Source organism: Haliotis rufescens, unplaced genomic scaffold (genome assembly GCF_023055435.1).
Source record: "Haliotis rufescens isolate VD_foot unplaced genomic scaffold, xgHalRufe1.0.p SCAF_11, whole genome shotgun sequence".
In the NCBI taxonomy this organism is placed as follows: Eukaryota; Metazoa; Mollusca; class Gastropoda; order Lepetellida; family Haliotidae; genus Haliotis; species Haliotis rufescens.
Window position 1 is genome coordinate 20,870,992 of NW_025963791.1, and position 25,397 is coordinate 20,896,388.

General features: G+C 37.8%; 1 protein-coding gene across 1 annotated transcript; it reads right to left on the reverse strand.

The window, feature by feature from the left end:
• Nucleotides 1–8,654: 8,654 nt before the first annotated feature.
• On the reverse strand, nucleotides 8,655–21,621 carry LOC124137232 (PR domain zinc finger protein 1-like). Its single transcript, XM_046503449.2, has 5 exons — nucleotides 21,504–21,621; nucleotides 18,891–18,964; nucleotides 12,779–12,926; nucleotides 12,064–12,292; nucleotides 8,655–11,184 (listed from the first exon to the last, which is right to left on the reverse strand). The coding sequence occupies exons 3-5, from the start codon at nucleotides 12,914–12,916 to the stop codon at nucleotides 9,986–9,988; spliced, it is 1,566 nt and encodes a 521-aa protein (XP_046359405.2). The 5' UTR covers nucleotides 12,917–12,926; nucleotides 18,891–18,964; nucleotides 21,504–21,621; the 3' UTR covers nucleotides 8,655–9,985.
• Between the last annotated feature and the right edge of the window lie 3,776 nt (nucleotides 21,622–25,397).

Sequence of the window (25,397 nt, forward strand, 5' to 3'; positions counted from 1 at the left end):
TGTCAGCTTAATGTGGGAGGAAAGCCCGAAGTGTTGCAGGTCTCGGACGTTTACCACTTCGGTGAAACCCACAAGTACGGGCATGGTGCTGACGAACCAAGAAACATAATCTGGGCGAACCGGGATTCGAACTCATAACCTTGGATTCGAACCCGGGTTTCTTGCGTGCTCAATGGATGCAACTCTGCAGAGCGAATTGCGGCGCCTTAGACGACTGGGCCTCCCGTGTCCCTACGTGATATGGGTGCTACACATGTGCTGGGCGATTGATATGTAACCGTGGCTCTGTCAGCAGTCTTCATGGCTGTTATATTTGGAACACTGCAAGGTCCATTCTCTCATTTGGAATCCAGCTGAAATACGTCAAGATGCCTTACAGTACTGTATAATTTTATAATACTAACATACATTTGTGATGTCATAGTTTATGAATGGAAGTCCCAAAGGTTAAAATTTAGATGTTTTGTTTCTTCAAATTACATGTAACTGTTTCATACGGAAGCGTATCAGTCTAAAATAAGTAGAAGATACTTACACGTACTTATACTTACATATACGTAGATGACACTTTCTTATACGTAGATGATACTTTCATATACGTAGATGACACTTTCATATACGTAGATGACACTTTCTTATACGTAGATGATACTTTCATATACATAGATGACACTTTCATATACGTAGATGACACTTTCATATACGTAGATGACACTTTCATATACTAAAATGACACTTTCATATACGTAGATGATACTTTCATATACATAGATGATACTTTCATATACATAGATGACACTTTCATATACGTAGATGATACTTTTATATACGTAGATGATACTTTCATATACGTAGATGACACTTTCATATACGTAGATGATACTTTCATATACGTAGATGGCACTTTCATATACGTAGATGACACTTTCATATACGTAGATGACACTTTCATATACGTAGATGACACTTTCATATACGTAGATGAAACATTCATATACGTAGATGACACTTTCATATACGTAGATGACACTTTCATATACGAAGATGACACTTTCATATACGTAGATGACACTTTCATATACGTAGATGATACTTTCATATACGTAGATGACACTTTCATATACGTAGATGATACTTTCATATACGTAGATGATACTTTCATATGCGTAGATGACACATTCATATACGTAGATGACACTTTCATATACATAGATGACACTTTCATATACGTAGATGACACTTTCATATACATAGATGACACTTTCATATACGTAGATGACACTTTCATATACGTAGATGACACTTTCATATACATAGATGACACTTTCATAAACATAGATGACACTTTCATATACTTAGATAACACTTTCATATCCATAGATGACACTTTCATATACTTAGATGACACTTTCATATACGTAGATGATTCTTTCATATACGTAGATGACACTTTCATATACGTAGATGATACTTTCATATACATAGATGACACTTTCATATACATAGATGACACTTTGATATACGTAGATGACACTTTCATATACATAGATGATACTTTCATATACGTAGATGACACTTTCATATACGTAGATGATACTCTTTATATACGTAGATGATACTTTCATATGCGTAGATGACACATTCATATACGTAGATGACACTTTCATATACGTAGATGAGACTTTCATATACATAGATGCCACTTTCATATACTTAGATGACACTTTCATATACATAGATGACACTTTCATATACGTAGATGACACTTTCATATACAAAGATGACACTTTCATATACATAGATGACACTTTCATATACTTAGATGACACTTTCATATACATAGATGACACTTTCATATACGTAGATGACACTTTCATATACGTAGATGATACTTTCATATACGTAGATGATACTTTCATATACGTAGATGATACTTTCATATACATAGATGACACTTCCATAAACATAGATGACACTTTCATATACGTAGATGACACTTTCATATACGTAGATGATACTTTCATATACTTAGATGATACTTTCATATACATAGATGACACTTTCATATACATAGATGACACTTTCATATACATAGATGACACTTTCATATACGTAGATGATACTTTTATATACGTAGATGATACTTTCATATACGTAGATGACACTTTCATATACGTAGATGATACTTTCATATACGTAGATGGCACTTTCATATACGTAGATGACACTTTCATATACGTAGATGACACTTTCATATACGTAGATGAAACATTCATATACGTAGATGACACTTTCATATGCGTAGATGACACTTTCATATACGAAGATGACACTTTCATATACGTAGATGACACTTTCATATACGTAGATGATACTTTCATATACGTAGATGACACTTTCATATACGTAGATGATACTTTCATATACGTAGATGATACTTTCATATGCGTAGATGACACATTCATATACGTAGATGACACTTTCATATACATAGATGACACTTTCATATACGTAGATGACACTTTCATATACATAGATGACACTTTCATATACGTAGATGACACTTTCATATACGTAGATGACACTTTCATATACATAGATGACACTTTCATAAACATAGATGACACTTTCATATACTTAGATGACACTTTCATATACATAGATGACACTTTCATATACTTAGATGACACTTTCATATACGTAGATGATTCTTTCATATACGTAGATGACACTTTCATATACGTAGATGATACTTTCATATACATAGATGACACTTTCATATACATAGATGACACTTTGATATACGTAGATGACACTTTCATATACATAGATGATACTTTCATATACGTAGATGACACTTTCATATACGTAGATGATACTCTTTATATACGTAGATGATACTTTCATATGCATAGATGACACATTCATATACGTAGATGACACTTTCATATACGTAGATGAGACTTTCATATACATAGATGCCACTTCCATATACTTAGATGACACTTTCATATACATAGATGACACTTTCATATACGTAGATGACACTTTCATATACAAAGATGACACTTTCATATACATAGATGACACTTTCATATACTTAGATGACACTTTCATATACATAGATGACACTTTCATATACTTAGATGACACTTTCATATACGTAGATGATACTTTCATATACGTAGATGATACTTTCATATACGTAGATGATACTTTCATATACATAGATGACACTTCCATAAACATAGATGACACTTTCATATACGTAGATGACACTTTCATATACGTAGATGATACTTTCATATACTTAGATGATACTTTCATATACATAGATGACACTTTCATATACATAGATGACACTTTCATATACATAGATGACACTTTCATATACTTAGATGATACTTTACATATACGTAGATGATTCTTTCACATACGTAGATGACACTTTCATATACGAAGATGCCACTTTCATATACGTAGATGATTCTTTCATATACGTAGATGATACTTTCATATACGAAGATGCCACTTTCATATACGTAGATGATACGTTCATATACATAGATGCCACTTTCATATACTAAGATGACACTTTCATATACATAGATGACACTTTCATATACATAGATGACACTTTCATATACTTAGATGACACTTTCATATACATAGATGACACTTTCATATACGTAGATGACACTTTCATATGCATAGATGACACTTTCATTTACGTAGATAACACTTTCATATACGTAGATGACACTTTCATATAGATAGATGCCACTTTCATATTCGTTCATGATACGTTCATATACATAGATGACACTTTCATATAGGTAGATGACACTTTCATATACGTAGATGACTCTTTCATATAGGTAGATGACACTTTCATATACGTAGATGATACTACACACATCTACGTAGAAGATACTTTCATCGACGTACATAATAAAATAATCTACGTAGAAGAAAGTATCATCTTCTGTCAAATTATCGACTTAGGTAACAATAGTTTTTTAACAGTTCCGGTTCAGTTATATAACCTCTGGCTTTATTAATAATGGCCGATTTGTTTGACTTTCGTCCTTTCTAAACATTGCATAAAGTAAATCTTCGTTTTAATGTGTCGAGGATACCGGAGCTTGACACACGTCACACTCTCTTACAATCGTAATAAAGAGAGGAGAGTACAAAATGTTCTTCAAACTACAAACAAACAAAAAGCTACATGTCATTATTCAACATTTTAGCGAAATTATATATCAACCATAACATGGTTAAGGCCATTAAGGAAATTACGTTTAAGAGGTGAAACGTGAATATGAAGGGGTGAGAATCACTTAAACAATAAAAACTATATGAAATAAATACTCGTCATCTTCTATGATGCACTGAAGGTATAGTTCTGCAGTTTGTGTTTTTATTTTAGCGTTTGACAATTTGAAACGATCTCAGGATGTTGTAAAATACGGAAAAGGCCAAATGAAAATAAACAATCAACATGCTCCTAAACATTTGATTAAATTAACAGTAATTAAGGAATCACCTTTATTTAAAATATCAATGTTTGTATAAACTAGTATCCAACTAGGGTCGCAACTTCACAAGACAATATCACAGTCTGAGTAACGGTACGTACGATATTAATATCACATATGTAGATGAAAGTATCTTCTACGTAGATGAAAGTATCATCTACGTACAGTGAAGATCCGGGTTAGAATAGTTTTTCAGCAACCCATGCTTGTCGTAAAAGGCGACTAACATAAAAGTATTATCTACGTACATGAAAGTATTATCTACGTAATGGAAGTATTATCTACATGCATGAAAGTATCATCTACGTGCATGGAAATAGTATCTACGTACATGAAAATATTATCTACGTAATGAAAGTATTATCTACATGCATGAAAGTATCATCTACGTGCATGAAAATATTATCTACGTACATGAAAATATTATCTACGTGATGATATTAACTTGTTTTAGACTTTTGCACGGATACGCGTCCATAGTTTCAGTAACGCCTATCCATGCATTGTGCATGCAAATGACGTTACTAACTGTTGTAGAATTGCTGGTATGCTATGCAAGTGAGTGAGTACATTGGGGTTTTCATTATCTGATATTCGAACCAACGACCGCGACCAGCGGGTCCTGGCAAAGCTAAGGGACGCAACTTTAAACAGCGCATAGCGTCACCTTAGAACAATAGGGCACCTAGTTCTCTGACAAGTAAGGATGTTTACAAAGTATTATTGCTGGATAACTTGTCTAATCACGTTCATAACGTCATATAGCATGTCAACAGAACGTCAACAACCAATTATTTGTCAATAATAAACTGATAATATATGTAAATTCATCACTGCATGTTGCTTCGCACCAAACAGATTCAAAATAGCGATCGATTATTAGAGCAATTTGTGATAAATGGAAAATATCATTATCATATTTGTGTACTCTGAAACTCCATTATTCCTGATGCTATCGATCCCAATGAACATGCCCGGATTAAACAAAGGGTTCGTATTTATGGCCGTGGTGATTCCAGGGAGGAATATATATCCCTAGCAACTTATCCGAATGGATCGGGCTCGACAAATGGTTGATTACATGTCCTATTATCCCTATTGCTTGGATTTGGTGCCTGTGACGTCAATCACTGGATTTTCTGGCCCAGACTCGATTATTTCTAGGCCGCAGTCATATAGCTGGAACATTGTCCAGTACGGCGTTAAACAACAAACAAACAAATATTAAAGTTGACTTATGTTTGAAGAGGTTTCCGTGGTTTTACTGTGTCTGTTTTACTGTTATGTTGCACGACGATATGTGTAAGTAATTAATTTACTTTGTACATGGGCAGAATATCTTAAAGATATTGAATCGACTACAGGTATATTTTGTGTGCGCCCGTTGCTTATCTGTCTGTTCTCCATGAGTTAAATGTTTGTTCTATATGGCGTTTATTAAAAGTAGATAATATAAATTGGAAAGTGCATGTATGTAATTCTTGGGTCATTTGGTACCGATGCATTATAGCGAATGTCATTAATGCGTGCATGTTTATATATACAAATGCTGCACTACCAACTGCATATTGCCTTTCACAAATTGTCCGCTTTAAATTACTTGTCGAGTTATCTTTCAGCATGGTATGAACTTACTTTTTTATTAATTATATTTGGCGAATTCAATACAACAAATGGGAATTTTAAAAAAATAATTGAAGAAAGGTTTTTCTTCCATCATCCACATTCCAATGATAAAACACCCACGATAGATCGACGTAGTAAGGGACGTAACTCTCTAGACTGCCATTCAGAGACAGTGTTCAGCAAGAACAAGCGCTTTTTCTTTTGTTTCATTTTTGTATTTCAAAATACCGGTTCATTTTGAACATACTGCTGTAATAATTTACAATTATTTATTCTGACCTTTTATTGGAGTGAAATCGGTTATCCAAATAATAACAGTGTACATGTAACCACGGACTTGTATATACGGTTATATAGGTCCTTGATGTAACGTATCTTTTCTTCAATAAAAGGCTACAAGGTTTGATTAGTTTTGTGTTTCACGCCTCACGCAGCAATAATCCGCCCTGTAAACAATCCCGTCTGGACCGGACAAATCAGTGGTTGATATCATGAGCAACTTCCCACGCCGTCGGGGACCGAAGCTGACCACCGATCCTTTTAATCGCCTCTTCCGAGAGGACCAATATCGGTTAATGGGGACCAATATCTACAAAGAACACAGTATGTACGGACGCTCATAATGCGTGGAACGCAAGCCCGTTAATTGTGACATAATCTCTCCCGTACAACTACAAACCCGTGAAGATCCCGGGGGTAGAATAGGCCTTCAGCGACCCATGCTTGCCGTAAAAGGCGACTATGCTTGTCGTTAGAGGCGACTAACGGGATTGGGTGGCCAGGCTCGCTGACTTGGTTGATGCGTGTCATCGTATCCAAATTGCATGGAACGTTGCTCATGATGTCAATCACTTGATTGTCTGGTCCAGGCTCGATTATTTGCAGACCGCCGTCATATAGCTGGAATATTGCTGAGTGCGGCGTTAAACAACAACAACAACAACAAAAACAAACGAACAAACATTTTCACAATACCTCAAAGCAGTGCCCAGCTCAGTTCAATCGGGAAGTTTGGTTCAGGTCACTCAAACACCACTTTCTTACCGAGTTCTCTCAAATTGTATGAGGTATATCAATTCAGCAGTTAATAATAAATCTGATAACACGCAGGGTGTCAGATTTATGACACGTATTGCGACGTTCAGAAATAGAACCAGACCGTGTCTCCCTCTTTAAATAAAACCGTCATTTGGCCATATTTGTTTCTAAAAGCAATTCACAAATGTTTAAAACAATCTCATTTGTGTGACTGTCAAGTCGAAATATACGACCTCCATTCTGCAACCCTTCACCCTTTATCATTCATACTGTAAGCGATAAAAAGACAGTAATCCAGTTTACTGCGCAGCCTCCCCCTTGCCATAATATTATCGTTAAAACACATTCAAGTACCCCCTTGGGCGTGTTCGTTTCTTTTGTTACATCCGTCTAGCCACGACCTCAGACACATAATTCTCACACTTAGAAAACTTCAATGTCTTGCCCGACTGTCCAAATTGTATTTCTCTACGCTCATGCCTTTTATTTGGTGTGGGTTATGACCTCTACGTTAACATACGGTCGGTCGGTCTATTTGTAATAGTTGTTTTTAATAGTCTGGTAGGCATGGGGTTTATGGGTAGGGAAATTCATGTATTTCTAATTTTGTCAACACTTGTATATCGTATTTGATTCAACAATAAAGCTTTGATGGGTGAGACAAGTTTATTTGTTTGTGTGTACTATATGGGTAATTTATAGACAACACATTCATCAATACTTCGGCTTTTAGTAAACTGCACCCTTTTTTTTTTAATCTGTTGTCAAAAATAATAGCTGATTAAGATTACTTTGGAAGTCCACATAAGCGGTGGGTGGACCGGTGGTTAAAGTGTTCGCTCGTCACGACAAAGTCTGTGTTCGATTCCTCAAATTGGTGAAGCCCATTTCTGGTGTTTCCCGCTGTAATGTATGCTGAAATCCGAGTACAACCCTTCTCAGTCACTCACTGTTACAAGTACACATCAACCACACGGTGAGACGGTGCTCACACCATCAACCATTGGTTTCTCTGGTCTAGAGCCGATTTCATAGAAAGCAGCTCTTTTAAAATATTGAAAATGCCACTACGTCGCTTACTCTTGAAGCATTGTGATCGTAACATTGCTACAACAGGCTCACACACACACTCACTCTTGAAGCATTGCGATCGTAACGTTGCTACCACAGGCTTACACAATCACTCACTCACTCACGAAACATTGTGACGGTAACATTGTCGTAACAGGCTAACACACTACTCACTCAAGAGGTATTGCGATCATAACATTGCTACAACTGCCTCACACACACACACACACACACACACACACACACACACTCACTCTTGAAGCATTGCGATCGTAACCTTTCCATATCAGCTCAAGTATTGTAACCGTAAGTACTCACTCACAGAAGAGCACGCGTTACATTGAGACACTAATTCAAACAGACGCATTATTATGATAATATACAATTTTATTGTAACCACGTAACATGTCTATAATAGCTGTTATATTAGTGCAAGTTCACATCATACGGCAGCGTGGACAGTGTTATACAGGACACGACACCGGACACAAGGTTCCACTAGTCTCCTACGGGGACATTCAAATTGTCGGGGGCTAATCAACTTAACTTCCTAGAGCAATTTCAAAGCTGATACCGCAGATCATGACGTAACTAATTATTTCAAAGTGCAGTGTATCATAATAATGCACAACAGCAGAACATCAACATAAATATATTTAATTTCTACATTTAATATAATAACGAAATATGTCATTTTCTCAACAAAATATATTGCTTCTATATTTTCCGAATGAATTCATAACGTGAGTTGAAAATACACATGCACGTCATAACGAATAAATGACCACTCGAGACATGAAAGGGAAGCTGGAATGTTGATTTAAGCATTTAACCAATAAGCCATTGCTTATGTTTTTTTCGATGCGACGTTCATATTCTATGTTCTTTTGGCACGTGTAATTTTAGGAACCGGTAATTTATTAAAAGTAAGTGGGAATCAGGGAAGGGACACTGAAAAAATATGACAATCTCTAGTGGAGGGTCATAAAAAATAATACACATAATTTGGAAGGGTCAAGAAAAAATTGACATCGATAATACAATATATAGTGCTTTTGCATTTTGTCTTTTAGGGGAGGGTCAGGAAGGACATGTACAAGGACATGGAGAGGGTCATCATATGACAACCTTTAGGGGAGGGTCCTTATTTTCAGTACATTAGTGCATGAAAAACCTCTGAAACCTCCCTCGTAATAAATTACCGGTCCCTTACTAGGTATGAAACGATCGACTTCATCACCGGTGATACTATAGACTTACTTCTGTATTGCTATGTGTCGTCTTGAGAATTGTTTGGATGGTTCATAGACTGATATTGTTTGACATTTCGGCTTTGTCATTCGTGGTCCATTATTTAAGCTCGTTGCGTGTTTAAGTTTTCTTAATACATGCAAACAACTTTTGTCTGTCTTTGTTATATCAAAATTAACATTTCATCATTTTTACTCATAGTGTATCGTCATAGGTATTGTCTAACGAACAAAGTACCGCGACACATACCTTATAACGTTCTGTCGTTTTAGTCCAACCTATTAATAGAACGATAATTACAATTCTACGATAACCACTTGAAATATCGGGACAAGACATGGTAACACAAGCCTAGAATGGACAGACTAACGCGAGATGACGCATATATATCCACTCATAGTTTACACCTTAGCAGCTGCAGTATATAAGCATAATCTATAACAGCGTCTAAGCGTGTTCTATACGTGTGACGTCATGTGTCTCGTCAAATGGTGCCGCTCTCGGAAAGTCTCGCTACAAATGTTACACCGCAGCTTGTCATCACGCTTCTTCTTCACCGGGTCGAACTCTCGTTTGTGATGAGATCTCATGTGATAGACGAGATCACTAGTCATTCTGAAGGTGGCGTTGCACTTGGCGCACCAGTTCTGTGACAGGTCCATCGCGGCGACGGGAGAATTGATCTGAGTGGGATTCGTCCCACTGTGAATCATTTTTTCCACCATCGGGTTCTGACTTTTCAAATATGCAGGATAACTCATGCTTGCCCTTTCCGCAAACAGTAACTGTTGTTGTTTGACAAAAAGTTCGCTGTTACTGTCACTGTTTCTCACATTTGCAAAGCTCTCTGTCAGAGGCCCTGGTGCCTGGGTTCGACACATTTCCGCAAAACGAACAGGTGTCCGTTCTGCATACATGGCTGTTGATGCCGCCAGATTGGCCGATAGGGGGAGCTGTGGCATCAACGGAATACGGGGCATATATAGTCCAAGCAGCTGACTCTGTTGCATAGCATCCCGCGCAGCCGGATGTGTCGCAGTTGATGACGCCATGGACATACTTGGGCCTCGAATAGCATTATGCACAGACATTCTATTTGACAGAGACACGGAACTAGATGAGACTGGATGATGAATTGGTGACAATTGTTCTTGTACTGGTGACATAGATTTTTCCACTTTCCTAAATGCACTTGCTCCGTCAGAGTGATTGTCAAAGTCATTGCGTTTTGTGGTAGGGGGGGATAATCGCTCAACGTCAATATCCCTGTTCATCGAAGACACAGAACTTTTACTTTCCGTACAACTTTTCTTTTCAGGTGGAGAAATGTTTGTTGATGAATGTCGTTTCCGTGAAGTGTGAGATTCTGAAATGTCTTTTCTCCTTGGGGAAAGTTCTAGTGGAATCGAGTCAGGACTGTCTCCAGACCGATTCGGAATGCTGTCTCTTAATAAATCTGTTTCACATTTATAATTGTCCGAGACAACTCTCTCTTTGGATCTAAATTCTGAAATTTCTAGGTGCCGTTTTGCGGAAGCATCTTGAATCAAACTGCGCATATCTGCCGCCCTCATAGTACACCGAAACTTGAGATGTGCCCTCATTGGAAACACGTGCTCAAAAACTTCACCACACTGAGGGCATATGAAGCCTTCGTCTGCAAACAAAAAGGAATTTGATTAAAAAATTTGAAAAAAGTAAAACTGAGACGTTCTCTATATCAATTTCATAATTCATTACCTTAAGTATCTACCACATCATGCATATATATATATATATAAAATTATTCAATTTTCAACCAATTTCTTCATACTAAACTGCCGGGAAAATGAAAGTATACACTTGAAATTGATTTGACCAAAACATTACAACTGTTACTAAACGTTACTAGACTGAAAACAGTCGACGAAACACTACAAACTTACTGTCCAAAACACCCGTATCAAAGGCATGACCATCGAATAACCATTTCTTATTTGTTTCAATTTTAGCCACCGACCAAACATGGGCGTATTCTTTCTTTTGTCCGGCAATTTAGCATGTCGAAATTTGTACAGCAATGTCATGTCTGTACTCGAGCCTGGATCAGACCAACTAGTGGTCGATAGTATGAGCAGAGATCTAGCTCGAATATTCCATCAAGCAGATGCCCGAACGAACAGCTGGTATTCCCTATCACCTCATGAAAGTACCAACACTAAACATCCACTGTTCCCACTCGACCCCAGGTTACCCAAAGCGTTTGCTGGAAGCGCCGAAGGTCCGGGTTCAATTCCCCAGGTGTATGAAGCCCCTTTTGGTGCCCTCAGCCAAAAATGGAATATTGCTGAAAGCGGCTTCAAACCTTACTAATTCTCTTTTAGATTCATCATGCACCGTATCCCAAGAGCATGGTCTTCACTGTGGCATATAGCCCTTCTCACAGGGCGATTTACCATGGTCAACAAAGGATTTTAACAGTTAACCCGAGCTCAAGACTTGCCTCGGGAAGATGAAGACTTCAGACATATATAGTGTAAAGGGGAAACTCCGTTACCTTTCGGTATGTGCCGTTTTACATCCGGGATGTTAAGGAGTTGACAGAAGTCCTTGCTGTACCAAACAAGCAGCTCCTCTCCCGCCTTCACGATCCGCAGTGTCCTGTAGTACACCTGGCCCTCCTTCATATAGGCTTCTACGTTTTGTTCCTCCTCGTTTCGGGCTGGGTGAATGTACGGCAGCCAATCAACTGCCTTGATTCCTTCTTTTCGCTCTGAGAGATCCAGCTGAAGAAGAAGCATATCAACTCAGAAGAAGCGACAATGATTTTATTCAAGCTTGGGTTGTATTCTCCCCAGGGAGCTGAGAATGAAAATCGAGTGCTCACTGATCCATTGACCGGGGTAATAATAGTGTAGCGCTATGAGCATCCACTTGGTGAATGGAATCTGGCGCATTATAAATGCACTTATTATTTATTATTATTAATCAAGAGGTGTTTTCCTGTAGAGATACTCTGATAGTGTAAATGTTGATGTGATATGATAACGTTATTTCAACTTTTCGTAGCCCTACCTCAAAGTAACTCCTTTTCAAGTGTTTCATGCTACCACTGGTAGGGAATTCAAATGCAGTTGATAACATCCGATAAGTCTTTATTTAAAATTCGAAATTTTATACATTCACGGGGTTAACTTTTCCAGAAAACAACAATCTATATTAATTTACGACATATCATGAGCCAGACATTCCATCCTTATTGAAGATTTTACCTTAATGATGACACCGTCCTGTCTCTTGTCATTTGTAAGCATTGCAATAAGATATGCTGGATCCGCCATTGCCAGATGCGAAGGAAACGGCCCGAATATCTGACCATAGTCGATATCTGATACTGGAACCACGCCCATTTTGGTTTAACTGAAACAGAAATATCAGTTGGATATAACACTCAATTATAAAACGCGAAGATTTTGATAAACACTGATCTTAAAATGTCATTCTCTACAAAACACTAAATATATTACAGCGAACCTTCATACAAACGTCATTACAAAACAATTTCTTTGCAAGACTTAAAAACCGACCTCTGACAGACCCAGCTTTTAAGCAAATGAACGATCAGAGCGGAATGTTTAAACTACAAATCGTATGAACCCCACAGTTCCTAAGGGCGGTCTGTTTAGCCTTGTAGCATGTTTGGGCATAATATCCAAAGCTATTTCAGCCTCTAACAATATGGCTGATCAGTCGCCTGGGCTTAGCTGAAACCGGCTCCTCTCCTCATCCGTGGATATTGAGAGACAAATCTAATGTTCTTGATCAATCTTTCCAAAAGCTTTGCTTGAGCCAAAAAGGGGACGGGGTAAAATTTAATAACCGACTGGGTCCTTAAGTGTTAGGGCTGCGTAATGAGAATATGTTTTGCTCCATCCGACTGGATGCGAGATGACACTAACGAAGCGAGATGTTTGTATCAACCTCGCAAGTGTTTTACTCAATAATCACCCAAATTGGAAATTCATTAGGTCCGTCTTGGAAGATAAATTAGGCTGCTATCTCCGTCTGAACATATTCCAAAGCAGGCTTTTCTGGTGCACGGAAGGAAACCATGCACGAAGGAGCCAAATGGAGAAATAATCCCTTTAAAGCGTTATAGAAAACGTTAATTAAAACAGATATTGTTAATATGATCGTCAGAGTGGCGAGCTTAAGAACCGGCGGTGGAGGCACCGTGGCTTAACTGAATTAGGGCCGCATGGTCGAGGAGTGATATTTGGATCAGGTGCGGAATATTTACAAGTAATTTCGTTTAATTCATCAACGATTTAAGAAAACTCTCTCAAGACGCCGAAAGCTGGCCCTTCGTGACGTCAGAGAAAGGACAGATAAGGGATGTCACCTCAAGTTTATTCAAAGACCATATGCCGCGTAAACACTGGGTTGAAGCATGCGCATTATTCTCATCTGTAATCAATAAACAAGCGAGATATTGTCTCAAAAGCCAAATGGTCTCTCCGTTTCAGGTCGAAATATGTCAATTTACTTGCCAAATTGCCGAATATGTATCGCAGACCCCCAAGGAGGGTAATTTATTTTAGCCGAGGGCTTTGTGTCCATTCCCCGGAGTGCATGATACTGTCATTTAGGCTTATTAGAGATGAAATGTTGAAAGAATTATTCCATTTCCGAAACGGAAAGCCTCCCAATTTTCTGTATAACCCTCTGGCTCATCTCCCGGCATCTTGATCGTGTCAAAACGCGTAACGCTGGGGCCATCGACAACACAGACACTAGATAAGCGAAATTAATGTCAGGCAGATGTCGGGAGAATCGCGAAGACGACGGTTAATTGTCGGACAAATAACCCGAGTTAAACCTCGGATCCAGAGTTTCAACGAAGACCATATCTAGAAATTAATTGAGTTTCAGCTAGGCGTGGTGACGCAACGTTCTATCAGAATGCCTTGGATACTATCTCTGTCTATTAAATTGGATGTTTTCAACCTAATTACAATCATCTGGTATATTTTGCTCAGCCAGACCTCTATCAAATAATTCTCAAAAAGTGGCTAAATTTTATTTAGGCCTCTGGTCTCAACAATAATTGCTCTCATTGATTTACACGTAAAGAGCAATCCATCAACTACAATCATATTAGTTTTTGGACGAATATCTTTAAGTGACGTTTTAACATTATTATTAGGTAATAAACGTGTCTCATGCTTCGGAGTGAGAATGCATGGTTTTATGTTTGTCCTGTAAGAGAACTTGGTCTGATTAAACAATCACCACCTTGCTTGCGTGTAATTCTAAATAAATATCAATTATTTTTAGACAAAAATCAATTAAATAATTGCGTGTTTCAAGACAAAGTGGAAAAGGTTGTCAAGGAAAAAAATATTTTTTACCGGATTACATTAAACATTTATGCAATTCATTGAACTTGAATTTAAAAGAATTAATTTGCAAGTTTATTCTTTTAATTCTTTTCAAAATTCAAAGACAGTGTTCGTAAAGAGTAAATAGAGAAGATGGGTCCATATATTACATTTGTAGTGGGAGAGTCCGATAACGTATTGGTTCATTTAAGCTATTTTGGGTATAAAATCTGAAAATCACGTGGCACAAACAATTTCCAGAAATTAAACTCTAAAAAAGTTCACCAGAAGATTAGGTGAAACCTATCTATTTTCAAATGGAATTTAAATTTGGATGAAAATGGAAAAAAACAACAATTGAGTTCCAACTCAGTAGATTTCTATTGTTGGTTTACAAAAGTAGTAGGAAAGCTGTAAATCAGTTTGAAAGCCTCTGACAGCAGTTAGAGTACATATTGTAGCATCAAAGAGTTCGCCGGTCAAATACAAAGACACAGTGCATTTCTCAATGGGTTGATTAAGATGTAACAGGTCTCCACACCACCTCCCCTTGATTGCTTCTCAGCCTTAAATTAGAGACAATCCTGCCGAGAATAATTTCAGCGAAGGGCCACCTCGATTGTCCCCTTTATTGCCATCTAATCTCATTTTGGTGCGACATGGGACTTTAATGGGGAAACATACCCTGTAAAGACAATATGCTAGTCAGGGCGGAATTCAGCTAGCGATGGGCTAACTGCGACGGGCGAAATAGCGGCCAAACTAATTCTCCGACAAAAATCCTTTAGACCAAATGTGGCTTGCTAATAGATCACTCACGTAAAATTGATTTCGTACGACTACCGAGCACATACAATCAGGGCAAGTTGAAGGAAAGGAGTTTTTCTCATCTCTAGAGATTTAGTGGGAAGAAATTGATTCACAAATAATCGCTAGTTTGCTTGTATCGGGGGCAACCTTCCTCTCTATAAGACTACTTGATTTCCTCGGTCCGTTTCGGGGCATAAGCAGGACCACGGTTCGTGATACTACCAAATACCACTAACGCCCGGCAACAAAGGCAAATAGCTACTTTCGGATGATCTCACCCTACTTCAAATTAATAGTTTCAGCTACGAATTGGCTCATCTACATGTTGCGGAATGCTAGAGACGGACACAGGTGATTGAAAACCAAACGATCTGTGACGACCGTATGGAGGTATATTTCAAGATTTTTACAACGATTGTAATGATATAAAAAAGAAGCCACACTTTTGAAAGTTATATAATGAGAAATCTGGCGTAATCTGTATACGAGAAGCCATTTAACGTTTGCAACAAATTAGGAATTCAATGTGAAAAGTTTACTCACATAAATTAATAAACACAGAAGTCGTGCATTAAATAAGTTTCACAATCAATATATGTCCCCATCAGCTTCTTGTACGTATTAATAATATTTTAGAATAAGCTCATTGAAAGTGTTTTGGATCATGCCTATTGTTCTTAACATAAGGCAACTGACGACAAGGCTTATGAAACGGATCCCCCATTATAGGAAATTCATCGTAGCGATTTCAAGTTTGATTGTCTGTTTGACATGAGCTTATGAATCAATTCCCGGCGATGAAAAGCATAACCTTTAATTTTCCTGTGTTGACTTTCCTCGAAGTAATGCACTTCATCTCTCCCCTTGACGAAATAATTCACCGTTATTCCCATTCTCTTAAACCAACACTGGTATACGTGAATTTCACACAAAACATACTGTGTGCAAATACGTCTTTCTCTATTAAGATAAACTCGGAACGAACTGGAGTGTTTTCTTCATTTGTGTCTGGGGGAAGCAGACAAAAATCGTGCAAGGGGTCACCCGGGAAAATAACATACAGTACAAATTAATCCATTTCACTCTTAATTTCTGGAGATTACGACCAAACGATGAAGATAGACGAGGAAACGGACATCCGCGGGATTTACACATAATCGGTAAAACATCTTCCTTGGTCGTGTTTAGCAACAATTCCCTTTAAAAATATTGTCCACAATAATCCATCTCCATGCAATTTCGGTTTCTGTCAAATAAAACTAGAACAAGGCACCGAAAGGCCATAAAAAGTTCATTTTTCTTGGAACGATCCAAATTAAGGGGATGTTAGAACATATTGATGAAGTAATAATTCGATATTGCTGTAAAATGGATTTCAATCTTGAGAAAACAAGTTACTGTTTCTCCCCCGGGCGTGCTGTAACTTTTTATCAGAAAAATGTAATATATTTTGATTGTTCTTGTCTTGACGAGTTAGTTGAAGCAAATAATGGTAATCCGTCGCGTGAGCGTCCGTAATCAAATTACTAAACATTTGTTAGATGAACCTTACGGTTCCTCTCGTTGAGGAGATACATTATCAAGAAACACACGAGAAATATTTTCCAATTCAATTACTGGTTTTATTACTTTGGTGTTAGCCGTAAGCCTAGCCTCACACTGCCGGATAGCACTGATTGTGGTAAAAGAGGCGAATAAACACCATTGTGAAGTAACTGGCTTGCACTTGACGACAAACGAAAACTAGAAATTTTAAAGCTGTTTTAGTACACGAGAAAGAAGACAAAGTGCATGATAGTTTATTCTCAGCTGTATGATCCGACTGTATGATCCTTTCATTATAATGTCTTAAGGTTTTATAGGGCGACGTTTAAACTTGATCCTTCTATAAAACTTCATCCTTCTATAAAGTTCAGATGACTTTGACTATTAAAGAAATTATTTCATTTGTACATATTCGAAACGACGTTTTGTGCAATGAAACTATCAAGAGAAAGTATCTTCGATTTTTAAACTTTGTTCCAGCTAAATGATTCATCTTAAAATGCTTGCTTATTGTGTAATTTGGGCAATTCATTATATCACAGGAGAAAAGTGTGTTAAGTGTCGCAAATACTGACGATAAAACGATTTTTACATTCTGTTATTTGGATTTCTTTCAAAGAAAACAGGCGTTTAGAATATTGCCTACCACTGACACCATTGATCGATTTGGCATGACGTTAAGACGTCATTCTTCTCTATCAGCATTCTACATGTCTCCACAATCGCTGTCGCCACCCGTCTCAGATTCCTGTGCTATTTGACACTGAGATCTCATAGCCTCGGGTAACCCTCATCAATGGCTAACAAGGGAACCTCCCTTACGCACACGTTACGGTGTAACGCTAACGCTTGGCGGCACACGAATAGTTAACCCGACCCTCGCGCGTGATACAATAGCTTTTCTTATTATCTCCCTTTGTTGAGCAGATGTCGCCACGCGTTGACGGGATAACGAGCCGGGGTTATCAACCCAAATGGAGACAAAGCCAGCCCATCTTATTGTCAAAACGGTGGTCAAACAATCACAGATCATACCCCCTCCGTAACGTGTGACTGTATGGAGGAAAAACGGAGACACGCTTTGCTTGCGCATAATGAGAGTGATTTGTTCAAGATTAATCCAGGGATGAATTCTATAATGAAAGAGTCTGAAATACGATGGGCGATTTCATGAATGTGCAAACGATATTTAGAGAGTTGTTAAGGGGGAAATTACACCTTGGCTGAGATTGTGATCAGAAATGGGTGTGAGAATGATACTAGTTATCTGGCTGACTCATTACACAACATGTGACCATATGCCACTAGCCTGGCCAGTCTGCTGACCAATGGGGCATATCGTGTCCTAAAGGTTATCTACGTAAGCAGGCGTAAGGTTAAGTACGCGTCCATAGGATACACCTGTTAACATGGCTGTATTGTACTTAGGCTTAACGATGCGGCCTAATAGCGCATCAGAACCATGTAATATACGGAATTGAATAATATTACAAATCGTCCATAATTTGTCAAAAAGTAACGTTTTACTTACTTTTTAAAAACAAACTTACATCCATGCACATTATTTCTTGTACGCCATTGTCTGGGTATTATCTAATGCATTGCGCCTCCACACAACAATCACACATTCTATTACATTATCACTCACCTTATCAGAAGTACTGGAGACAATTCTTCTAGCAGATCTTCGGTTTTATGTACCTTTTTCCACCATCAGGGATTCTGAAGACCAATATCCAGGCCGTAAACAAATAGCATCAAGATGAAGAAGCTAAAAATCCCATTAAGTTATATTAAAAGAGCAATTTCAAACACACACTCATCCTTTTAAATATTGCTTGTTGATGCTTGCCTTAACCTAAATACTATCAATTTTTCATACCCGATTAGCATTTTGCAATATATTTACCGTCCACGATTAAAACCTACAGAGCCTACTAATTGTGATGTATCTTATCAATTGAGGGACACAACATGCGTGTCTGGTGATGTCCGTGATTCCTTGACAAAGTGCTCCAATCTGTAATTTGCATCGCCAAATCTTCACCCACGAATTCCCGTGGTTTCTTCCGTTTGACATAAATTCTGATTAATGTGAAACGCACAATGTGGTGCATACCTGAAAAGCCCCAAAGCATCTGAATTTCGCCTTGAAGTTGTCGAGGTTGTACCACTAACCAACGATAAGTTACAAGACCCAGAGAGAAATTGACAGAGCGTGATTGCTGCTTGCTATCGGAACGTAACATATTGGCTGCCTATCGTTAATCATACTATAAGAGATTGGAGCAAGTTCTAATGTGACAGCCTCACCAACAGAACAAAAATTGAGATATGTTTGATTTGATTGATCAGGGATATGCGGGGAAACCAAACTGGAGTCGTGTCAACATTAGTTTTTTTCAGATTGTTGAACACAGAAAGATCTTCACGAAACTAAAGTAATGCCCTTCCCAAATAGTTGGCCTGTCAGAGTAAGAGAGGAGGGGTAAATACTTATAGATTTCTATTTTAAAAGATCAACAATTAGATACATATGGTACATACATGTTAGATGGTTAAAATATATTATTTATTATTACACAATTTATCTCAATGATGATGATAGATTGTTAGTGTCGACTACGATAATATTGCATATTGACAGAAATTTTATTTCATATTTAATGTTTCATTGCATACATGAAAGAATTGTAAAAATGCACAATCATCTTTCTTAGATTAAATTAAGTCTTTATGTGTATGTACAGATATATACACTCACATTTATACCTTTGTTATATATACTGTGAATTGAACTGTACCCATATAACAAAGCTTAAGATTAAACAGCATAATATATATTAACATATGTAGCCCAATGTAAAGAATGTGGTACATGTAACACCTATATAGTATATTTATAGTATACAAAGAAACGCCCCTCTCTGACACGGTAGACAGAGTGTCGCGGTCAAGTTCAGACATCAATATATACTCGGATGTTATCGATAACCACTAGCAGTGTATGTATATCAACACAATCTGTTGAAACCGTGTCCATTTCTAAAAATATGATCCGTTGAAGAAAGATAACAAGAAGATAACAGGATTATCTATATCAAAGTATACATGTGAATGTTATCTGATGCATCACACAGATAGTACAACTTGTATGTATTGTGTTATCCGTTTGGTGTTTCATATACACATAAGATGATCTTCTGATGTAACACGTCAGTAAATCATAAAGCGGTTTCCCCATAATAAGATTACACACAATGTCAATGACACGACGATAGTTTGATGATAAGTACAATTGATTTGAACCTTATTCCACAAGGAATTAAAACCATGCCATCGTGGTTGAGATTTTATTTGCTTGTGGAATATACTATACTTTTGGAATATACTCCAAACTAACGTCGTGCTATTAATGGGTGTAAACTGGCTCACAAAGGAATATAATGTCAAAACAATTTATCACTTAATAAAATATCAATGAATCATTTATACTAATGATGATGTTTACAGTACACGTCACTGACACAAGGTCCATTGTAAACGGATTAAATACCGTGTAAATTAGGATTATCTACCACAACGTTAATCTGTAATCTCAATGATCTTTGTAGTACAGTACGAAAATAACAATCACAAAAAGTAACCTTCTGTGTGTGTACATTTCATTCTAAACTGTTTTAAGTTAACCATTCAAGTTCTAGTATAAAGAAGTATAAATCCAGTTCCTACTTACAATATAAATATACAATGCCTCGGGTATAAAACGTATATTACATCACACGGCATTATATTCAATATTATCAAATTGACAAATAAGTATACCTTGCATATTTCAATAAAACTCTTGATTCAACGATTACAATCCAATCTACACCAATAGTTAAAGCTTAAGGAAGTATATAATCATACATTAATTTAAATATTATTAATAATAATGACAATAAAGTAAATTTCAAACAATGACGTGACAAAAACATACATCTGTGAAAATTAATGTTCCAGACAGATGCTAATAAGATTAAAGTACACAGTGTCAACAAGATCATTAATCAAAGTTCACAAAAAGCTTATTAACCTTCCGAAATAAGTTTATTACAGTAACCGCAAATACCTTGACACTTAATGCAATATAGGCATCCGCTGACGTAAATCTCGGATGAAGCTGGCGATGATACGTCAAGTGCTTGTGACGCTACCGTAAAGACGAAGAAAGTTTATATGAGATACTAATAGTGGGAAAGCGTGGTTCGCTACTCACCCAAACACAGCGTCATCAGTAGCACGCGACACGAGCTGCCGACATCATGAAGCCGAGTGTGTTTTGAGAGGAATATCCAAGCGAGGTGGAAGTGATATCACGCCTGCGTCCTTTTAAGGGAACTGCTTAATCATGCACTGGGAATATCACCCCGGAAGCGAGCTAATCGTCCCACAAACGTGCATATAATAATTCCCCGCTCACTGATTGGCTGGAACTCTGACAGCGACGTTCCGGCGATTGGGCTTTCGTTCGAAAGGTATTGATGGAATCGTTTACGATGAAGAGCCTTACTGTCACTCAGGGGAAGTTGTTAATTAATTTCTCTTTGGTTTAGTCACTCACCTGAGATAAATGTTGTATATATCTCCTCCCACCGTCTCCTGGGGATGCGGCAATCAGCTGTTTACTGGGCGAGAGGCTATCTCAATGGTGGATGATCACTTGTTAGAAGCAACATGGATAAGAACGTCACAGACACCTACAAGTATAGGTCTTCACGTTCATATGAACACTGTCTTTAGTACGCCCCCTGCTTATACTAAGGCTGAACAATAAAGTCACAATTACACTAATGAAACCTGTTAATGCCCTTTAAGATAAAACGGATATTAAACTCGGTGGGGTAGAAGCGTCTGTTTCCTGCCAAGAATACAATTCCTTCAATATTTCTCACGGCTAACTTCTTAAAGAAAATCTCAGTTTCTTTCGGACTCGCTACGGGGTATCCGGTAACGACTTGTTTTCTAAAAACGCCTTCACAAAAACAAAAGCGAGCTGTATTCAAAGGTATTCATCCGATCAATAGCCGTGACCAATTGAGGTGTTTCTTCATTGATGACTCCCTCGAGGCATTTCATCACAGGAAGTTTATTAAGGCTACAGTTACCTAGATTCTGACAGATGGACCCCTTAGGAAACAAGCAGCTCGTTCAGGTAAGACCTAGCCATCCAGGACACTTCGTGCGTCCACATCGAGACTATCTAATGTTGATTAAGTATTCTAAAAGTTTGAGCAAGCGTTGAACATATGCCTGTAATAGTGTGGCGCGTGGAGCTATTGAGCCACTGTCTCCGGTATTCCAGACGAGCCCACGGCTAAGGATTGGGGAGGATCCCCCCTCATTGTCCTACCCGAGCTGTCAAGCAAATCTATTTTCTTCTCTCCTTCACGCCATCTGTCCAGAGGAAACAATAGCTACATCCACTAGTAGGCCACAGCCTTTGGGTCAATTTCTCTTCTCTGGTACCTTGGGTAGTCATTGACGGAATCGGGCGCCGGTCGGGGCCTTTTGTTATCGCCTAGGTGGTGGTTATTAAGCCACCGTGTGTGTGCTTCTTATATTTCCACTCGAAATTTGTTTATTTAATTTCAAACTGAGTCCTTTTCATGGCTTTGGAAAACCGCAAATTGTGAAAGGTATGAGTTTGTGGCTGTCAATCCACTATTGGTTATCAAGGTATTAGGGCTAGTTTGGAGATCCCTAAACAACTTCACGCCCTTTCAACGAACGTGCGTATGTTATTGTACTGAGCGAAGGACAATGTATAGCTTTCAATGGCCTTTTAGAAATAGCCCCATCTCAAACATGAGAGTTATATTGGCCTCGGCATTAACAAAGCGTAAACTTTCCGGTGCAATATCAATGAAAGAGAGAGTAAACAGATATAAATTACACTTGGAATTTGCTGCACTTTGAACACAAGCAGACAGATGTCAGCATTCGCTGTCAGTCATACAGAGTCGTGTTATTGTATTGTAATTTCAAGTAAACTATTGCCCGTGTTCCTTTGTAGTTTGGAAAATCCTTTGAACTGCTTTAACGAATAGTGATTTAGACGAGACACGTGTATCAGTCACTAAAACGGTATGTACATATGCTCAAAACGGCCCATTGGGTATGAAGGTTTGGTAACTGTTGATTTAATCGGACTTTTTGTAGGCTTAAAAAAATCGCGTTTCGGTTCTGATTTGTTTTGACGCAGTATTTGAAAAGTGTCCGAAGAGATGTTTTGTTCGTTCTAGGTACAGGTGTTAGTTTACTTCCAAAGTTGTATCTAAATAGTAGAATTATAAACTTTGTTATTGTTATTATTATTATTATTGTATAGCTTTGATATACCAACCTATTTGTATATATTTGATGGGTAAATTAGATGAACATTTGCACGAGAACTATTGAAGAATGGCAACAACTTTCTTTTCACAACTTTCCATGCACGAACTTTAGAAAAAGAGTATTGTTTCCGCGAGGTAAACACCACTTGAATTAAACATACGCCCACAAAAAAGCATGAAGTGCACACATCAGCTTCTACATAAAAACGCTCAACCAGGAAATACCCCGAACAACAAACTTAGAAACAGTAACCATATTGCCAAAGCTACCCCGATATTATACTGCCCGCATGGCTCGTATAGAAATATTGTTCCAAAGTCAACTCGCCACCCGGTTGCCCGTCGGTCTTACACGATTAGCCAATTTAAGAATGAAAAGTTCCTCTTGGTTAACCAGTACCATGACTAACCACACGCCATGCTGTCAGGAATAGTATGGCAATTGTCATTCTCCTCATAGCTTCAAATCCTTGGCATTAGGCCTTGCTTGGAGGTGTTTACATCAGGGAAAATCCCCTGTAATTGTTTCAGTATTTAACAGGCTCGAAGCGGCGAGTTTTATTAAATTGCTTATGCCTGGATGCCCCCGTGCCCTGACGGGATTGCCATTTTCCCTCGTTAGTTCGGCCACTTGTCTGTCTTTGACTAAAACCGTCCGTGGTTGAGGCGAAGGGAGAAATTCAAGCATGTGTTCTGAGAGGCTTAAAGTCTCACGATTCATTAGTCCAGCTCTTAGGTTGGAATCAGCAGGTAGTGCTTTTCACTATGGTTGACTGATCTGCCTATAAAAATGCCTGTTTATATTCGCGTGTACAATACTGTTTACTATGCTGTTTATCTATTCAAAACGCAAGTAGTGTTTCCCTTTAGAAATCTATTAGGAAGGCGCCGCCGTAGGAACTCACAGATACCTGCACGGGTCATAAACCACCCTAGTGTCTTACATGTTGTTAATATTTATTTAATGGCAAATATTATTATCAATTTAAGGCCTGATATATGCGGAAGTTACTTGAAATTGTAAATGATTTGTCATTTAATAATGTACATATATGATGTGAATCATCATACATCCATCAATTTGACTTCTAAAAAGAAATGTATCATCCTCAACAAGCACAAAGACATGTGATGGCTTAATATAATACAAAGGTAAGTGTATGGAGGAAAATTATGAATGTAGATAAATGTTATATTTTAATGTGATATATACATTATTTCGTGTCAGTTTTCGACAAGTTGGTAATTAATATACTAAAACTGATATGTTGATTGCTAAATGGAAATGGTAAGGTAAAGGTTGACGAATAACGTATGCAAAATGATGCCGAGAAAGCAGTGAAGCAGGAGTTTGTTTGAACCAAGTACAAAAAATAGTTCATAGCTGTATGCAGTAGTTGGCAAATATGACAATTTAAGTTATGTAACTCTATTGTGAAACTTTACGCCATGAAAAAAATATATTGATACAGATATACCATCCTGTACTAAAACGTAACTGTACATGGTGTTTTTTTGTTTATGAAGGCATGCAGCAATTTTCCATCCATCTGACGGCGGTCGGTAGAAGAAATCGAGTCTGGATCGGACAAACCAGTGATTGAAATTATGAGCAGCACCTCACGCCGTCGGGATACGACGTCACCAACAACGTCACCCAGCCTGACCACCCTATCCACTGAGTCGTCTCTAACGATAAACATAGGTTGCTGGGACCTATTCTGACCCCGAATCCCCACGGGCAAAGTCATTATTTTCTTTTCATTTTTATTCCC